The sequence below is a fragment of the Lupinus angustifolius genome, chromosome LG06 (assembly GCF_001865875.1).
Source record: "Lupinus angustifolius cultivar Tanjil chromosome LG06, LupAngTanjil_v1.0, whole genome shotgun sequence".
Taxonomy (NCBI): Eukaryota; Viridiplantae; Streptophyta; class Magnoliopsida; order Fabales; family Fabaceae; genus Lupinus; species Lupinus angustifolius.
In genome coordinates, this window is record NC_032014.1 from 1,794,302 (window position 1) to 1,808,665 (window position 14,364).

General features: G+C 32.1%; 2 protein-coding genes across 3 annotated transcripts; one reads left to right on the forward strand and one right to left on the reverse strand.

Moving 5' to 3' along the window:
• LOC109348783 (isocitrate dehydrogenase [NAD] regulatory subunit 1, mitochondrial-like) lies at nucleotides 842-4,512 on the reverse strand. Of its 2 annotated transcripts, none has more exons than XM_019589333.1 (4): nucleotides 3,897-4,512; nucleotides 2,579-2,806; nucleotides 1,767-1,845; nucleotides 842-1,382 (listed from the first exon to the last, which is right to left on the reverse strand). In XM_019589333.1, exons 1-4 carry the CDS (start codon nucleotides 4,404-4,406, stop codon nucleotides 1,108-1,110), a joined length of 1,092 nt encoding a protein of 363 aa, XP_019444878.1. In that variant the 5' UTR covers nucleotides 4,407-4,512; the 3' UTR covers nucleotides 842-1,107. The 2 variants fall into 2 exon arrangements, with proteins under 2 accessions (XP_019444878.1, XP_019444877.1); XM_019589332.1 differs by having other exon boundaries at nucleotides 2,579-2,818.
• On the forward strand, nucleotides 8,862-13,107 carry LOC109348784 (serine acetyltransferase 2-like). The gene is made up of 10 exons (XM_019589334.1): nucleotides 8,862-9,286; nucleotides 9,707-9,904; nucleotides 10,031-10,090; nucleotides 10,580-10,675; nucleotides 10,775-10,799; nucleotides 11,192-11,286; nucleotides 11,761-11,927; nucleotides 12,040-12,113; nucleotides 12,469-12,528; nucleotides 12,690-13,107. Exons 1-10 carry the CDS (start codon nucleotides 9,002-9,004, stop codon nucleotides 12,725-12,727), a joined length of 1,098 nt encoding a protein of 365 aa, XP_019444879.1. The 5' UTR covers nucleotides 8,862-9,001; the 3' UTR covers nucleotides 12,728-13,107.

A 14,364-nucleotide genomic window follows, 5' to 3' on the forward strand; every position in this document is an offset into this window, starting at 1 on the left:
TCAAATTCTTAATTTTCTACACATTTTTTTCTTTTGAATCATATATTAAACGTTAGAAACTCATGTTGTAATGGAGAATATCAAAACATTCACGCCTCCTTAATTTAAACTTAAGGATTTATTGCAAACCAGTAATCATATATTCTATTTATAATTGGATGACCTAGTCTGAGTTAAATTGTTTTTAATTCTGATTTATGGGGAATCAATTAATCTTGATAAGTCATCACGTAATTAATTAATGTTATATACATATTTTAATAAGTGAATAAATGATGTAAAATTTGACTAAAATTATTATACTTAATCTATATTTTAAACTTAATTAAAATGAAATGAAGAAATATGTTGTAAAAATGAGGAATAAGGAGGTTATGATTGGAAAATAAAATATAAATGTTTATTAGGTTCTCAAAAAGTCAAGAAATTTGAAATTAGATGGAAACATTAATATAATTATTAATGAATCATATCATCAAGCTTTATATAAAAGTGAATATATATGTAGAGAACTTAATAATGGAGGTTTATGAAGGACTAACACATTGAAAAGAAAGGCCACATAATAAGACCATTACTAATTAATAATTACTCAAAAATGTTGCATGTACTTCTATCTTTTGTTCTTTTTTTTAACAATATCATATCGAGCTACTCCAACATTACATTTACAAGTAATTTTGTGGGCTTTAGTTTCTTGGAAATATTTACGGTGCAAATTTAACGAAAATCCTAAACCTTACTCTTTGCTACTCTGGTCAATCATATCTCGCACATGGAGTAACACAAGGAATGGGACAGTATATGTGTACCCTAATTTTAATAACAAATACTAAATAGCTTTAAGAGCACAAAACGAATTAGTGTTTGAAAATGAATAGGAAACAACATATTACAGTTATCACTTTCTCTATAAATGAATTCTTATCACAGCAACGCCTGTGCATACCAAAAAGACCCCAAAAATCTCATATCACAAGATTTTCTGCTTTGAATAAACATTATTCAGGACCTAAATTTGTCTATTTCAAGTTCAAAGGGTGCAAAAACAATGTTGCTAACCATAGTTAGCAAAAAATATACGAGGAAGATTGGCAAATAAATTAATCATTCTAAAGCAGCTATCACTGCATCAGTAACCTCTTGAGTGGTGCTTGTCCCTCCAAGGTCCTTGGTCCGGTGTTGGCCCTCTCGAATGACTCGTTTGACAGCAGATTCCAATCGGTCAGCAAATGCAGGAAACTGAAGATGTCTAAGCATCATGGCTGATGAGAGAAGCAGTGCCACTGGGTTGGCTATCTTTTGTTCCACTACTTCATTATCACCAACATTTCCAGCAGAAGCACCTTGCTCAAACACAGCATTCTCAGCCCCAACATTACCTGCAAAGCCATGCCATCCATGGTTTATGATTTTTCAAGCAATTAACTTCACAATAAAAGTATGATTTTCTCAATAACCACTTTTGCCTCCACTATTGCACCCGATATTGAGGTACAGAGGGCCTTCCAGTTTGAAGTTCATAAAATCTCTAAAAAAACAAATCTTTTCTGTGAATATACACTGAAATGTTCTGAAAATTTGTTAGGAAGAACTAGACACAAAATTAAAGAAGCTTTGAACCAAAACTGCACTTCTAAACAGTAATCACATATCTCATAATAACAATGGAGATATAGAAGTAAGACAGTATGTAATAAGTAAAGTGGCAACATAATCAAATGAGAATAGTAGAGTTTCAATACTTCAGTAACTAATAACCATACCTCCGGGCATGACTCCAGTGCCTCCAGCAATACCTGCTGCTGTATTTGCGACAAGATTTCCATAAAGATTGGGGGTTACCTAGCACATCGAAATAGTACTCATGAACTTCAAAACCGTGCATTTTGCTTAAAACTCAAAAGCAAATTGAGAACAATGAACATCAGGCCAAACAGTAACCTCCTGACCAACTGAAAAGGAAAAACTTGCATCCTTTCTACATTTCATACAATAAATCTACATCCCCCTCAGCGTCTAACAGGCCGTGGACCATTTATTATTAAGAATCCAAACTTTATCCTTGCTCACAGGTAAAAGTAAATATTTATTTCAAGCCTTGCTCCAATTACATTTCACCCAACAATTAATAAATAAAACATCAATCCTCTTCAAACATACCAACAAGACGTCGGTCTAATATTGTAAGGCCCCACTAATCATAAGGTGAGGGGATACCCTTGGTAGTACCAAAAAAAATCTTCTTCAAACATGAACAAACAAAAATTAAAAACTAATTCACCATACTAATCCCCTCATATAATTAGATTCAACTAGGAAACTATGTTGATAATTTCAGGATGTTATCACTGTTGCACTGCAATGTACTAATGAAATGCTATTTCTTTCTTTTATCCCAATGCGATTTTTTTATTTGACATAGAGTCCCCTTGATTGAACCAACCGTGAAAAGCCAAGAAAAATGGAGAAAGATTCATCATATGCATCTGCATCTTAGCTTTCATTATAATTTTTCATAGTAAAATGAAAGTGAATAAATAGTTGGGAACTAGGATCAAATTGTAAGTTTACGTACCATAACATCAAACTGTTCAGGCTTTGAAACAAGCTGCATGCAACAGTTGTCAACAATAATTTCATTGTACTTGATTCCAGGATAATTTGCAGCAACATCCCGACAAGATTCCAAGAATAAACCATCTGCAAGCTTCATAATGTTTGCTTTGTGCACAGCAGTCACCTTCTTTCTGTTATTTAGGTAAGCATACTCGAAAGCATATTTAGCAATGCGCTCCGAACAGAACTTTGTTATCACCTAGCAAAGTATTAGTATGAGGGGCAAACATAAAACCCATAACTCACAATGTCCAACTGCTAACTTAATGAGATATATAAGTACACATTTAAAGATTACATGTAAAAATCTAGAGAGATTATAAGGGGAGTCAATTCAATCATTAGAAGAGCTGTACTATAGGGGGGAAACAGGAAATGTCTGAATCATGTTCACAGTTAATAATATTTGTGTAAAGAAATCATACAGAGAGCAGAAACAAATATATATTAAAAAAATAAGCAGTAACTCCCATTCTCCATAACTTATATTAGTGTAGTCTTTTTTGCTTACTTCTTTTTGTAAGCATAAAAAACACTCGCTGGATGCAGTACAAGCTTATTAACCAAAGATCAGTTTTCTTCATAAAGAAGCAGGACAGAATAAATAAACAAGAGGGTGATCCCAGCGCAACACCCGTAGTTGCTGCCTTGAGACCTGAAGGTTACAGGTTCAAATGATGTAAATAGTCTCTCCACTTGCATGATAAGGCTGTATACATTGACCCTATTAGGTGAAAGTTTTGTGTAGACCGCCCTTTTATCGGTTAAATAGGACTTTAGATGGCGTAATGCCTAAACATCAATACGGTAGTCTAAGAGCAATCATAATAGTTGTTCTTAGGATTGTTCTTAACGGAATAAGAATTTTGTTCTCCATTGTGTCATTTTTATTTGCTAACTTTTGTTCTTGAATAAGAACAATTCTTGGTTGTTCTTAGCCAAGGGAAAGTGAGGTGAGAGGTACATGTTGTGGAAAAAAAGGTAGATGTTGTTAGATCCAAATAAGAATGACAATGATGTTTGTCATGTGAGAAAAAAGTAGATTTCATGGAGAATTGTAATAATAAATTATAAAATAATATATCAGACATTTTTGCCATCTTGGATTCTCTAACTTCTTTTAATAAGAAAAAACATGATCTCAACCTATGTACATCCACCAAATTTAACGCCAACAAATCAATTACTACTCTGTTATTATGGCTCCAAATACTAAGAATTCAAAAATAGAAAATGAAAACTCTACTGCTATAAATTAACATTGATTTATGAAATACCTTGAGGCTTTCAACGACGCCGGGAACAACCTCGTGTTCAAGACCAGCGTACTCTCCCTCAGTGTTCTCCCTTATCACCACAATATCAACGTCATCATGGCGCGTGGGCAACCCAGGGAGGTTGAAACAGTTAACCAGTGAAGCGTATAGGTCAAGCTCCTTCCTCAACTGCACGTTCAACGAACTCACACCACCGCCCATCGGCGTCGCCAACCCGCCCTTCAGGCACACCTGGTTCTTCTTGATCGACTCGATTACTTCCGCCGGCACCGTCCTCATGTCACCGTGGACGTCGAATTTCTCGAAGTACACCGGCGCGTGCATAGCTTCCATGACCTGTTCGACAGATCCGGTAACTAGAGGTCCGACTCCATCGCCGGGGATTAGAGTGACGGCGCGTGGGGTTCCGTCACCGGGACGGGGCATGTAGGTGACGAATCGGGTCGGGTTGAGACGGGAACGCGAAGCGAATAGGTGTTTGAGAAGTGGTGTGGTTCTTCGTGTCGCCATGGTGATGGTAGGGTTCTGAAAATTGAGTTAAGAGTTTGAGAATTGACTTTAATTGAATAGTGAATATGATGCGATCTCAGAAGCCATGGACAAGGCCCACCGCTTAACTTGGAGGAACAATAAAGAAGCCAAATTCTTAAATAAAATTATCTGGTACATGTCAGATTCTCGTTAAGCAATATCTCGGTTCGAGTATTGTGGATAGAAAAAATAGTTACTGGAAGAGTTAGCTCACGTACATGTCGATGTTCCCACGTACATGTACTCGTACAGTATAAGGATACCTATTGGATACACAAAAAATAAGGCGTTTATCTTGTGGCGTAAAACTTTATTAGATATTCAATGTCGAGAATTCGATTTTTGTGAGTTGAATTCCAAAAAGGATTAATTCTTTACCAAAAAAGATGAGGTTACTGATATGAGAAATTAATTCAAGCAGATTTTCTTAGTTAAAAGACAACAGTTCTCAACAAGAAATTTTCAATTTTTCCAAAAGTGGAAGCCTGATACATCATGTACATAAGAGATAACAATTCCAATGATTTGAAGCCCACGGTCTACAAACTTTGTACAAGCCCAAAATTCTCCAATTGTTCAATGTGAGATATAATGGATACAACATCAATATAATCAGTTAAATAAGTTGCATAAGTCTTAACCTTCCAGGGAGAGCTAGAGATATTTATTGTATTTTTACCTGATGTAAAAAGATTCTATCATGAGAAAAAACTAAACTAAAAAACCAAATTAAAAAAGAGAATAAAAACCACATTTTGTATGTATCCAAAAGTTATAAAATAATATGGCAAGTCTCGATATGTGTCATTTAAAAAAAATATAAAAATAAAACTAATATTTTAATATTATTTTGTGTAATTTTATTGGATATAGACATACTATTTTGGGATTCAGGATCGCGATTCCATAATGAGATTATCTGTCTCATTTAGTGTTCTAATTTAGTGTAACAATTAATTAAAAGTTGACACTTCATTAAAATAAAAGTTATAAAAATATAAACTAATATTTTCATATTACCTGCTATAATTTGATTGACTAGAGACATGAACACACAATTTTTTATGATTTCAAAATCTATGTACCGATGATACAAAGTTTTTTACACTGTCAACACATCATCGACTATTGATTTGTATTACTTTTGTTTGAGAGTCAACGATAGTCAATAAATCAATGGTAAATGATTTGCTGACAATTTAAAAAACCTTCATACTATCAATATATAGACATTAAATCATTTATTTATATATATAGGATTTAATATGTATATGTTAGTCAGTCATACACCATTGATTTAATAACCATCATTGATTCTCAAACAAAAGTAATACAAATCAATCGTGGATAATGTAATGACAGTTTAAAAATTGTCACTGCACTAATTTTAAACTCGTATATATATATATATAACATTGCCTTAGCTTTCTATTTTTGTCTAAGCTAAAGTTTTATGAGCATGGTGTGAATAAGTGATGTACGAAAAGTATTCTTTGGATAAAGTTTTATTTTATAATATTTATGGATTAATAATATATGTTAGTATATTATTCAGCTTATATTTAAATTATTTATTTTTAAAAACGATCAAAAATAAACAGTGAATAATATAATAACATTATAAAAAAATTCTTGCACCATTAATTTGAATTTTTCTTCTAAAAGTTTTATTATTAGTATAAAAACTTAAAAATGAACAACTTTCGATGTCCACTTTGCTTATAAAGTACAAATTAATTCATTTGCATATCAGACTTTGAATGTGATATTTAATATTGAACATAATCATTTTTATCATTTATTTTATAGGACAAAATTAATATGTACACTAACATTGTTAATGCTTTTCTCTATTATTCACATATTAATAGTTGTTAACTTTTCAATAAAAATAATACAAATGAATTATAGATGATACATGTATGAATATAAATATTAATCTTATTATATATATACATGGTAGAGGTAGATGATGCATAAAAGACACATTCCATGTAAATAAATATTTCTTTTTCTTTTTTGGGTTTGTATGATGTGTGCCTAATGTTTGTGACGTTAGGCAGGGATGACAAAAAATCCAACTCGTTGGTAACCATGAAAATATTCGCAACGCATATCCACTATAATAGCTTATGGATGGGAGCGTGTTTGTGATACCCGTCCTGGTACCCGCAAATTTATGTATTTAGTTTTTAGTTAAACTTTTATATATATTTCTTATTATTTTAATATTATATTTCTTATTATTTTAATATTATATTTCATGTAGTCTGTTGTTATTTCATAATAAATGATACATATTTCATTATATTATAAATTTATCATATAAATATAATGTTATTCATATAACAATTATTTTTACATATTAATTATTACAAATTATATAAATATATAATTAAAATTAAAAACTCGTTAGATACTCATAAATATCTGCTACTCACATGGGAACCCATAAATATTATTGGTTTGGACACGAGAAATCACTACATGCATCCGTCCATACTCATTGTCATCCATAGACACTCATGTGGTGAGTAAAGGGACTATGGCATAAAACAGAAATGTCTCTGGCCGAGTAGAAGACCACATACAATCTACCTAATCACATTCATATATCCCTATGAAGGGACAAAAGAATCAAAGTGGTCAAAATAACACCAAAAGCAACCACTTCATAATTCACATGATCACCACAAAGATTCTCATCAAATCAAATATATTATCAAACAAAAGTACTTGCAGGGTTGTGGAGAGTAGACGGTGGCTTGCCCACAACTTGAAGAAAAAGAATAGGAAAAGAAGTTCATTTTGTCTAAATCTTTCCAATTATTGGTTTGTTGGATAAAAAATTCAGAGAAATATATATTTACTGACAGTGTAGGAGTTTTATATATCGATAGTTTATTATTCGCCATTCATTTTTAATTATTATTGATTTTTCAGAAAAATAATATAAGTGACTGGTAAATAATATACTAACTGTGTATACGTCTTTTTACTATAGATTTTACACTTTAATAATTTTAGTATTGGTAACCTTTATTGGAACTTCCACATTCATTGATTGTCGTTGATTTGTATTATGATGATAGTAACGTTAATTAAAAAATTATTAATATATCTATAAACATCAATGTTACATAGTCTTGCTGAGTTTTGTTGCTTCTCCCAACTTTATGATGAGACAACGTCATTGTCAACATTACTCATCATACCCAATTAATGAAAAGGGAAGTGAAAGCTAACTTTTAGAGTCTATTTTTTCAAGGAATTCTGCTCTATATTTTCCATTATTAGCGTTTCATTTAAATATTGTATCTCAATCTTTTTAATCACTCATTCTTTAATTAAAACTGATCAATTAATCTGCTTATCCTTTAGATTTTAATGTTAAATTATAAAATATGTTTTTTGGTACATAAATAATAAAATATGTTTTATGGTACATAAATAATAAAATATGTTGATAAGAAGTAAACTAATCATTTTCATTATCATGTAATAATTACTATATCCTTTGAAAAATTTAATTTATATTTTAAATGCCACATAATATTTAAATGTGCTATTTTAACAATTTGGGAAAACATTTTTTCTGAATTATTTAATAAACATAAAGGAAATAGGATAACATGCTAGTTTGTATTTAAAATTAAATGAAAAAACAGCATAAATATATGTGGTTTTTGATGAGCAACAGGAGAATAGTGGGGCGGGCCCTAGGGTAGGGGTACCTTAGCTTTTGAACGATGGGTGGAAAATGAGAAAGGGCCGAAAGGTGCCCCACTGTATGAGTGAGTATATGTCGGTAATGATTGTTTCTTACTCGACTATAAATTTTAAGTTAATTTATTTCTAAATGAGTGTCAAATCTGTATACTTGATGATGTAAAAATTTATACATATGTGCATTATTATCTAACATTCATTTGAATTTTTCTTTTTGAAATTCAACAATAATTAAATATCAATGATGGATGATACAAGTGACAGTATATAAATCTCATACACTGTCAATGCATACATCATTTTCTCTTTCTAAATATTAATTGAATCAATATTTGAACTTGAATTCGACTCTGAGCCTGATTAAATATAACGTATATTTTATTTAGATAAAATTAGAAAATCAATTGTATTTTTGACCAAAAAATACATATACAATAAAAAATTAAAGAATCAATCAAAATATAAAGATTCATACACCAAAGATATCGAATAATCATAGGATGCGACTCACTTAGATCATAATTGTTTCAGTTGGTCATAAATATTTTCTACGTGTAATTTTTGAACCCAAACTCAATCAGATACCCCAAACATATTTTGATCCGATCATGGTCGAGTGAACTTAGTAGCAGCGTGTAGTGTCCCTCTCTCCTTACCCCTACCTCACATATAAATCATGAGCCATCCACAATGCCACTCTTTTTTTTTAATGTTGTTGTTTGCATATGATGTTGTGTTGTGCCAACTTGATCACTTCCCTTCTATATATCTATTTTCTTCACTCCCTGCCTCTGTTTCCATTCAAACCGCATCAACACATTACTCATTACTATCACTTTTGATTCATGGCTTGTTTGAGTCAACATACGTGGATTCATCCTAACAAGATTTCACCATCACCATCTCCACCTCCACGTGTATCACTCTCCTCCACCGCCACCACCGCCACCGCCACCGCCGAAACCGATGAACATGATCCACCGTGCCCTTCTATCTATTCCCCTACTCACTTGGAGAGAGTTTTCCCTGTTTATGCCATCATGGGTCTCACCATCGATCCTAATCCTGCCTCCGTTCTCGACCGGGCTGACCCCATCTGGGCGGCGGTTACCGATGAAGCCAAATCTGAGGTATCAATTCTTCATTTTCTCTCAATTTTAAACTGCTTAGTTGACAGCCTGTACTACAGGTAATTTGGAATGCAATATATTACTCCTTTATGTTCCCGACTTTGTTTACGAGTTGGTTTTTGGATGGCATTAGACCCGTGAAATACATTTTTGAGATGTTACGAAATATTTCATTTCGCTTTCTTTCCCTCCAAAACTAGACTCGCACAACGGAACCAAACTATAAAAACTGTGTGTATTTTGAAATTCAAATTTTGAATTTCACACCACTTTCAAATACAAATTTTCCACTTTTGATTATTTAACCAATTTCCCACTTTTGATTTCTCTTTCGCATGTTTGTTGTGTGTTACTGTTGAAGAGTGTGTATATCTGTATCTACTATGCTTAGCGAATTGTAATGATGAGTTAATTGTGCAGGCAGAAAAGGAACCAATTTTGAGTAGTTTTCTGTATGCCAGTATTTTATCACATGATTGCTTGGAGCAAGCGTTGGCGTTTGTTGTCGCCGACCGTCTCCAAAACCCTACTCTTTTGGCAACTCAGCTGATGGATATATTTTGTAACATCATCATGCATAACAAAGGTATCCAGCGATCTATTCGCCTTGATCTTCAGGTAATTAATTTCCTTCACATCACAATTATGTAGATTATATATGTCATGTAATTTGTACAATCCGGCGTCTAGACTATACCACGACCTAATCTGATTCCTATGTGGCCCCTACCGTTTTCTGGACAGGCATTTAAAGACCGGGACCCTGCTTGTTTGTCTTATTGCTCTGCACTTTTGTATATGAAGGTAAATCTTTAGGTTTCCTACCAAGTTTCTAGCAGTGTGCACTGGTCCTGATAGATCCATCTGGCCCTGCCTTGACTTCTTTTGGTTCTAATGCTTTATTTCTATGAATATGATTTCAGTGTTATTGTGTTTAAATTGTTAAGCATCCGGGGATGAAATTTAATCAACTAGAGAGTAAGGATTTGGAATGAAAACATTTTTATGATGCTAATTTTGTTTCATTAGCTATACATAAGTTTAAGTGAAAGAAGTGACACTCTTAGTTGATACAACATAACTATATTACCTCAGGTAAGTTGCTGCTAGCTACTGTTTGTTTGTTTCATTTTCATCAGATCGTAGTAACTTGTGCAACCCAGTCAATGTATTTGCTTGGATGTCATGGTGTTTTTGTGGAACATTCAGAATACTTTCTTCAAGATTTTGTGTTCCAGTGCCATCATGTGTCCTTTGCATTTTTTTTACATCTGAAGCATTTTCTGTCAACAGGGTTACCACTCTTTGCAAGTATATCGAATAGCCCATGCATTGTGGCACCAGGGGCGCAAGGTCTTAGCCTTGGCTTTGCAAAGTCGAGTTAGTGAGGTAGTTTTTTAGCCAGTCAAACTTTATAGGAGCAATAAATATAAGGAAATTTCATACTTGTGTGGCTAATGACCCAAGCCGTTATCTTTTCCTCCACAGGTTTTCGGAATTGACATTCATCCAGGTATGTTTGTTACATCTTTGCTTGCAAATATATAATCTAAAGGATAATATGTTTTGAGAAATACGAGGAAGCCAATTGGTTTGTAGTATTGTAAATTTCTACCCAGAAAATATGCAATATGGTGTTGCAAATAGATTCATGTTGTGACTGCGAACTTAATTTTCTGAACAAAGGAGAAAAACTCTAATGAAGCATAAGGTATCTTGAGAGTTCATTCATTAATTATTTGGAAGCATGTAAATAACTGACTTCCTTACTTTTTGTTATTTTAGTAAGATAATTGATAACTTTAGTTTTATCTTGAAGGATATTTGTTTCTCTACTCAAGTTATTGGAAGCTCTTTGGTTATTACTGTTATTGAACTTCACATTTGTATGGTTTTTTCATATAGCTGCGAAAATTGGGGAGGGGATTTTATTAGATCATGGGACAGGCATGGTTATTGGTGAAACTGCTATTATTGGAAACAGAGTTTCATTGATGCACGTGAGTGTGTTTCTCGATAATTTATTCTATGATTGTTTTTTTCGATAATTCTTTTTACAAACTTCAATTATCTCAAGTAAATTAGCTCTCTATAATTTCATAAATTGTTAAGTTTCACAAGTTGGCTCTTGCATAAGGGGAAATGAGCCATGAATGATTTGAAATAATTTTTCTCAATGTCTTTATATTTTCTACGCAAGTGAATGACAGTAAAATATCAAAGAGCTTTTTGATGTTCTCTGAACAAACTTCCAATGATTTAACAATCCTGGAATTTTTTGAAAGCTAAGCTGATTTCACATTTTAGCTCTATTTCATCTTTCTTTGTTTCTAAGAAGAGAAAACACTCAAGAAACTGGTTCATTATACGATTTTGGAGTTAGGACTAAAGTTATTTTAAAAAAAATATGCTATTTCAAAAGCCACTCATTATGCTATCTACATGACATTGAAAATATATATTTCATTTGACAGGGTGTAACATTAGGAGGCACCGGGAAAGAAATAGGTGATCGCCATCCCAAAGTAGGTGATGGTGCACTAATTGGAGCTAGTGCAACTATACTTGGGAATATAAGAATTGGCGAGGGCGTAATGATAGCTGCTGGTTCCCTTGTGTTAAAAGAGGTCCCTCCCCACAGGTTTAAATCGATATATTTCAAAAAATGTTTACTACTAGCAGCTTCTTCCTTGTTTCTTTTGTTCTAAAATGTAATGCTTCTTCTATTGTTTTATTTGTCTTTGGTTTTAAAGTGTTGTGGCAGGAATACCAGCAAAAGTTCTCGGAAGACTACATGATAATGTCCCATCTTTAACCATGAAGCATGGTAAGCAACACTTGGAGCACGCCTTATTGTCGAGAATTTCTGAGATTCGGTGGCCTAGTGTGCTAGGCTGATCACTATTATTGTGAAGTGCCGAAAAGTTGTTGACATAAATTATGTTTGTAGGGTCACATTCTTATGGAATATATTCTCTTGGATAGGTTCTTATGGAATATATAATTACATTTGTGTGTTATACAGGCAGGCTAAGATTCTCTTTAACCATAGTTGTAGTTGATTATTTTCAGTATCTGTTAGTTCCCGTTGAAAATATTTTCTTGGATAGATTCTTATGGAATATATTTCAATGTATATGTGTTTCCTTATACATCACATTTTTTGTACTTTGATTGTACAGATGCTACAAAAGATTTTTTGGCACATGTACCCACTAACTCTAAAGATGATAACCCCACTGGTTAGTTTTCCTCTTGACTTTTCCTCCTGATTGAATTTGAGGAAAAAAAAATGCACTAGGACTAAATTGTTTCAATGCTTAATTTGTTTTTTTCTGTTTTACATTGTCCAAGTTGTTAACTAACTATTATTTTCTCTGTCAAATATGTTAAAATGTTTCAGGAGCTCATAATCTTGATAGAAACAATGTGAACACTTGAGAGATTCTGTTAGCATAGATTTCACTTGGAATTCATTGTTTTCAAAGGAAGGATGATGTTACAGTTAGAATCAGAATCAGTTAACTTGGTCTCAAATTTCTTTAGTATTTTCAACTTTCATAATTGTGATTTTATGCTGCTAGGTGCTGAGATGCTGATGTTCTTGCACCAATAAATTTAGTTTCTTTTGAGATTCTTAGAAGCATATGCTACTTGTAATATCTTGGGGGAGGATGTGCAATTTTGTGTTTAATAGCTATAAAAAAGAGTTTTGATTTCTGCTATGTATAGTTGAAATCAACACCCTCTTCCAAATTTTGTGATAATTTTTACTATCCAGCTTTAGTTATAACATATCTTTCAATACCTTTATGTGTTGATTAAGTAATGCTAAACAATACGAAATCCATTATGTGAAACTTAATATGATCAGCTATCGTATATTTTATAACATATGAAGATTAAAAAACAAGTTTAAGTGTTTGTTTTTAATTTTTATTCCTCAAAATTAGATCTTTTTTGTTTTAGTCCTTTTTTTATTACCGAAAAAGTATATTTATACTCTGTTATAGAGATTACAGTGCATTAATTTGATCAAGAAGGAACTTCTTGGTACATCAAGGGTATCTCTCGCCATTTGGGTAAAAAACTAATTCTTTTGGGTTATGTGACTACTCTTCCCAATAAGTGTCATTCACAAGAATCGAATTATTGACTTGTTAATCATCTAGGAATTTAATGAGGTCTTAGATCAACATTATGTTGATGATTAAGAAGGAATTAATGCAATAATATAACATCTTTGGCCAAAAGGTCAATGTTCTATCCATGTGAGGAACAATTGGGGTAAGAGATGTTACTCATTCAAAAAAGAGATTAACTATTCTATCCAGATATTCTTGAATAACACTTTAAAAAATGGATTAGTTTTAGTTTTTTAAGGACTTAAAATGCTATTTAATTAGGTGATTACACTACATCTTCAAGAAGATCTACCCATAAAAGGGAGAGACATAATTTAAAGGATGGCTGAATGCTCCTATATCATTATTTGAACATGTTCTATTTATCTAATCTTATACTAGTAGGTGTTGCTTTTTGGACAAAAAAAATGTATTTTTCAAATTTTAATAAAAGGTTACATATTTTTTATAAATAAATAAGGAACAGAGTAATGTATTATCCTAGTTTCATTTCAACAACAGACCCAAAATTACATAAAAATGAATTAAACTTTTTTTTTACCCTTTGAAAAATGAATTAAAATCTTTTTTATTACAGAAAAATGTGAGTGCTCAATGAATTGAATTTTAAGGTTGACTTGTTTAACTAACGGCCCACAGAGTTATGGCCAGGTTGCACACTTTTTTAAACCATAAATAAGGTAAATATCTATAGAGACTTAACCTCATACTTATATTAATCAATTAACCAATAGCACACAATTATTTTAAATCACTTCTTAATAACTTATTTAGTACTTATTCTAACTTAATTATATTAAATACAGTGGTGCACAAATACATTTTAGACAAAGTACTTTTTTTAATAATATAATATAATTTTATTTACTTTCACTCATTATATAAGTATCTAACTATTGACCGACAATATGTTTTGGTATTATTTAGCTATTT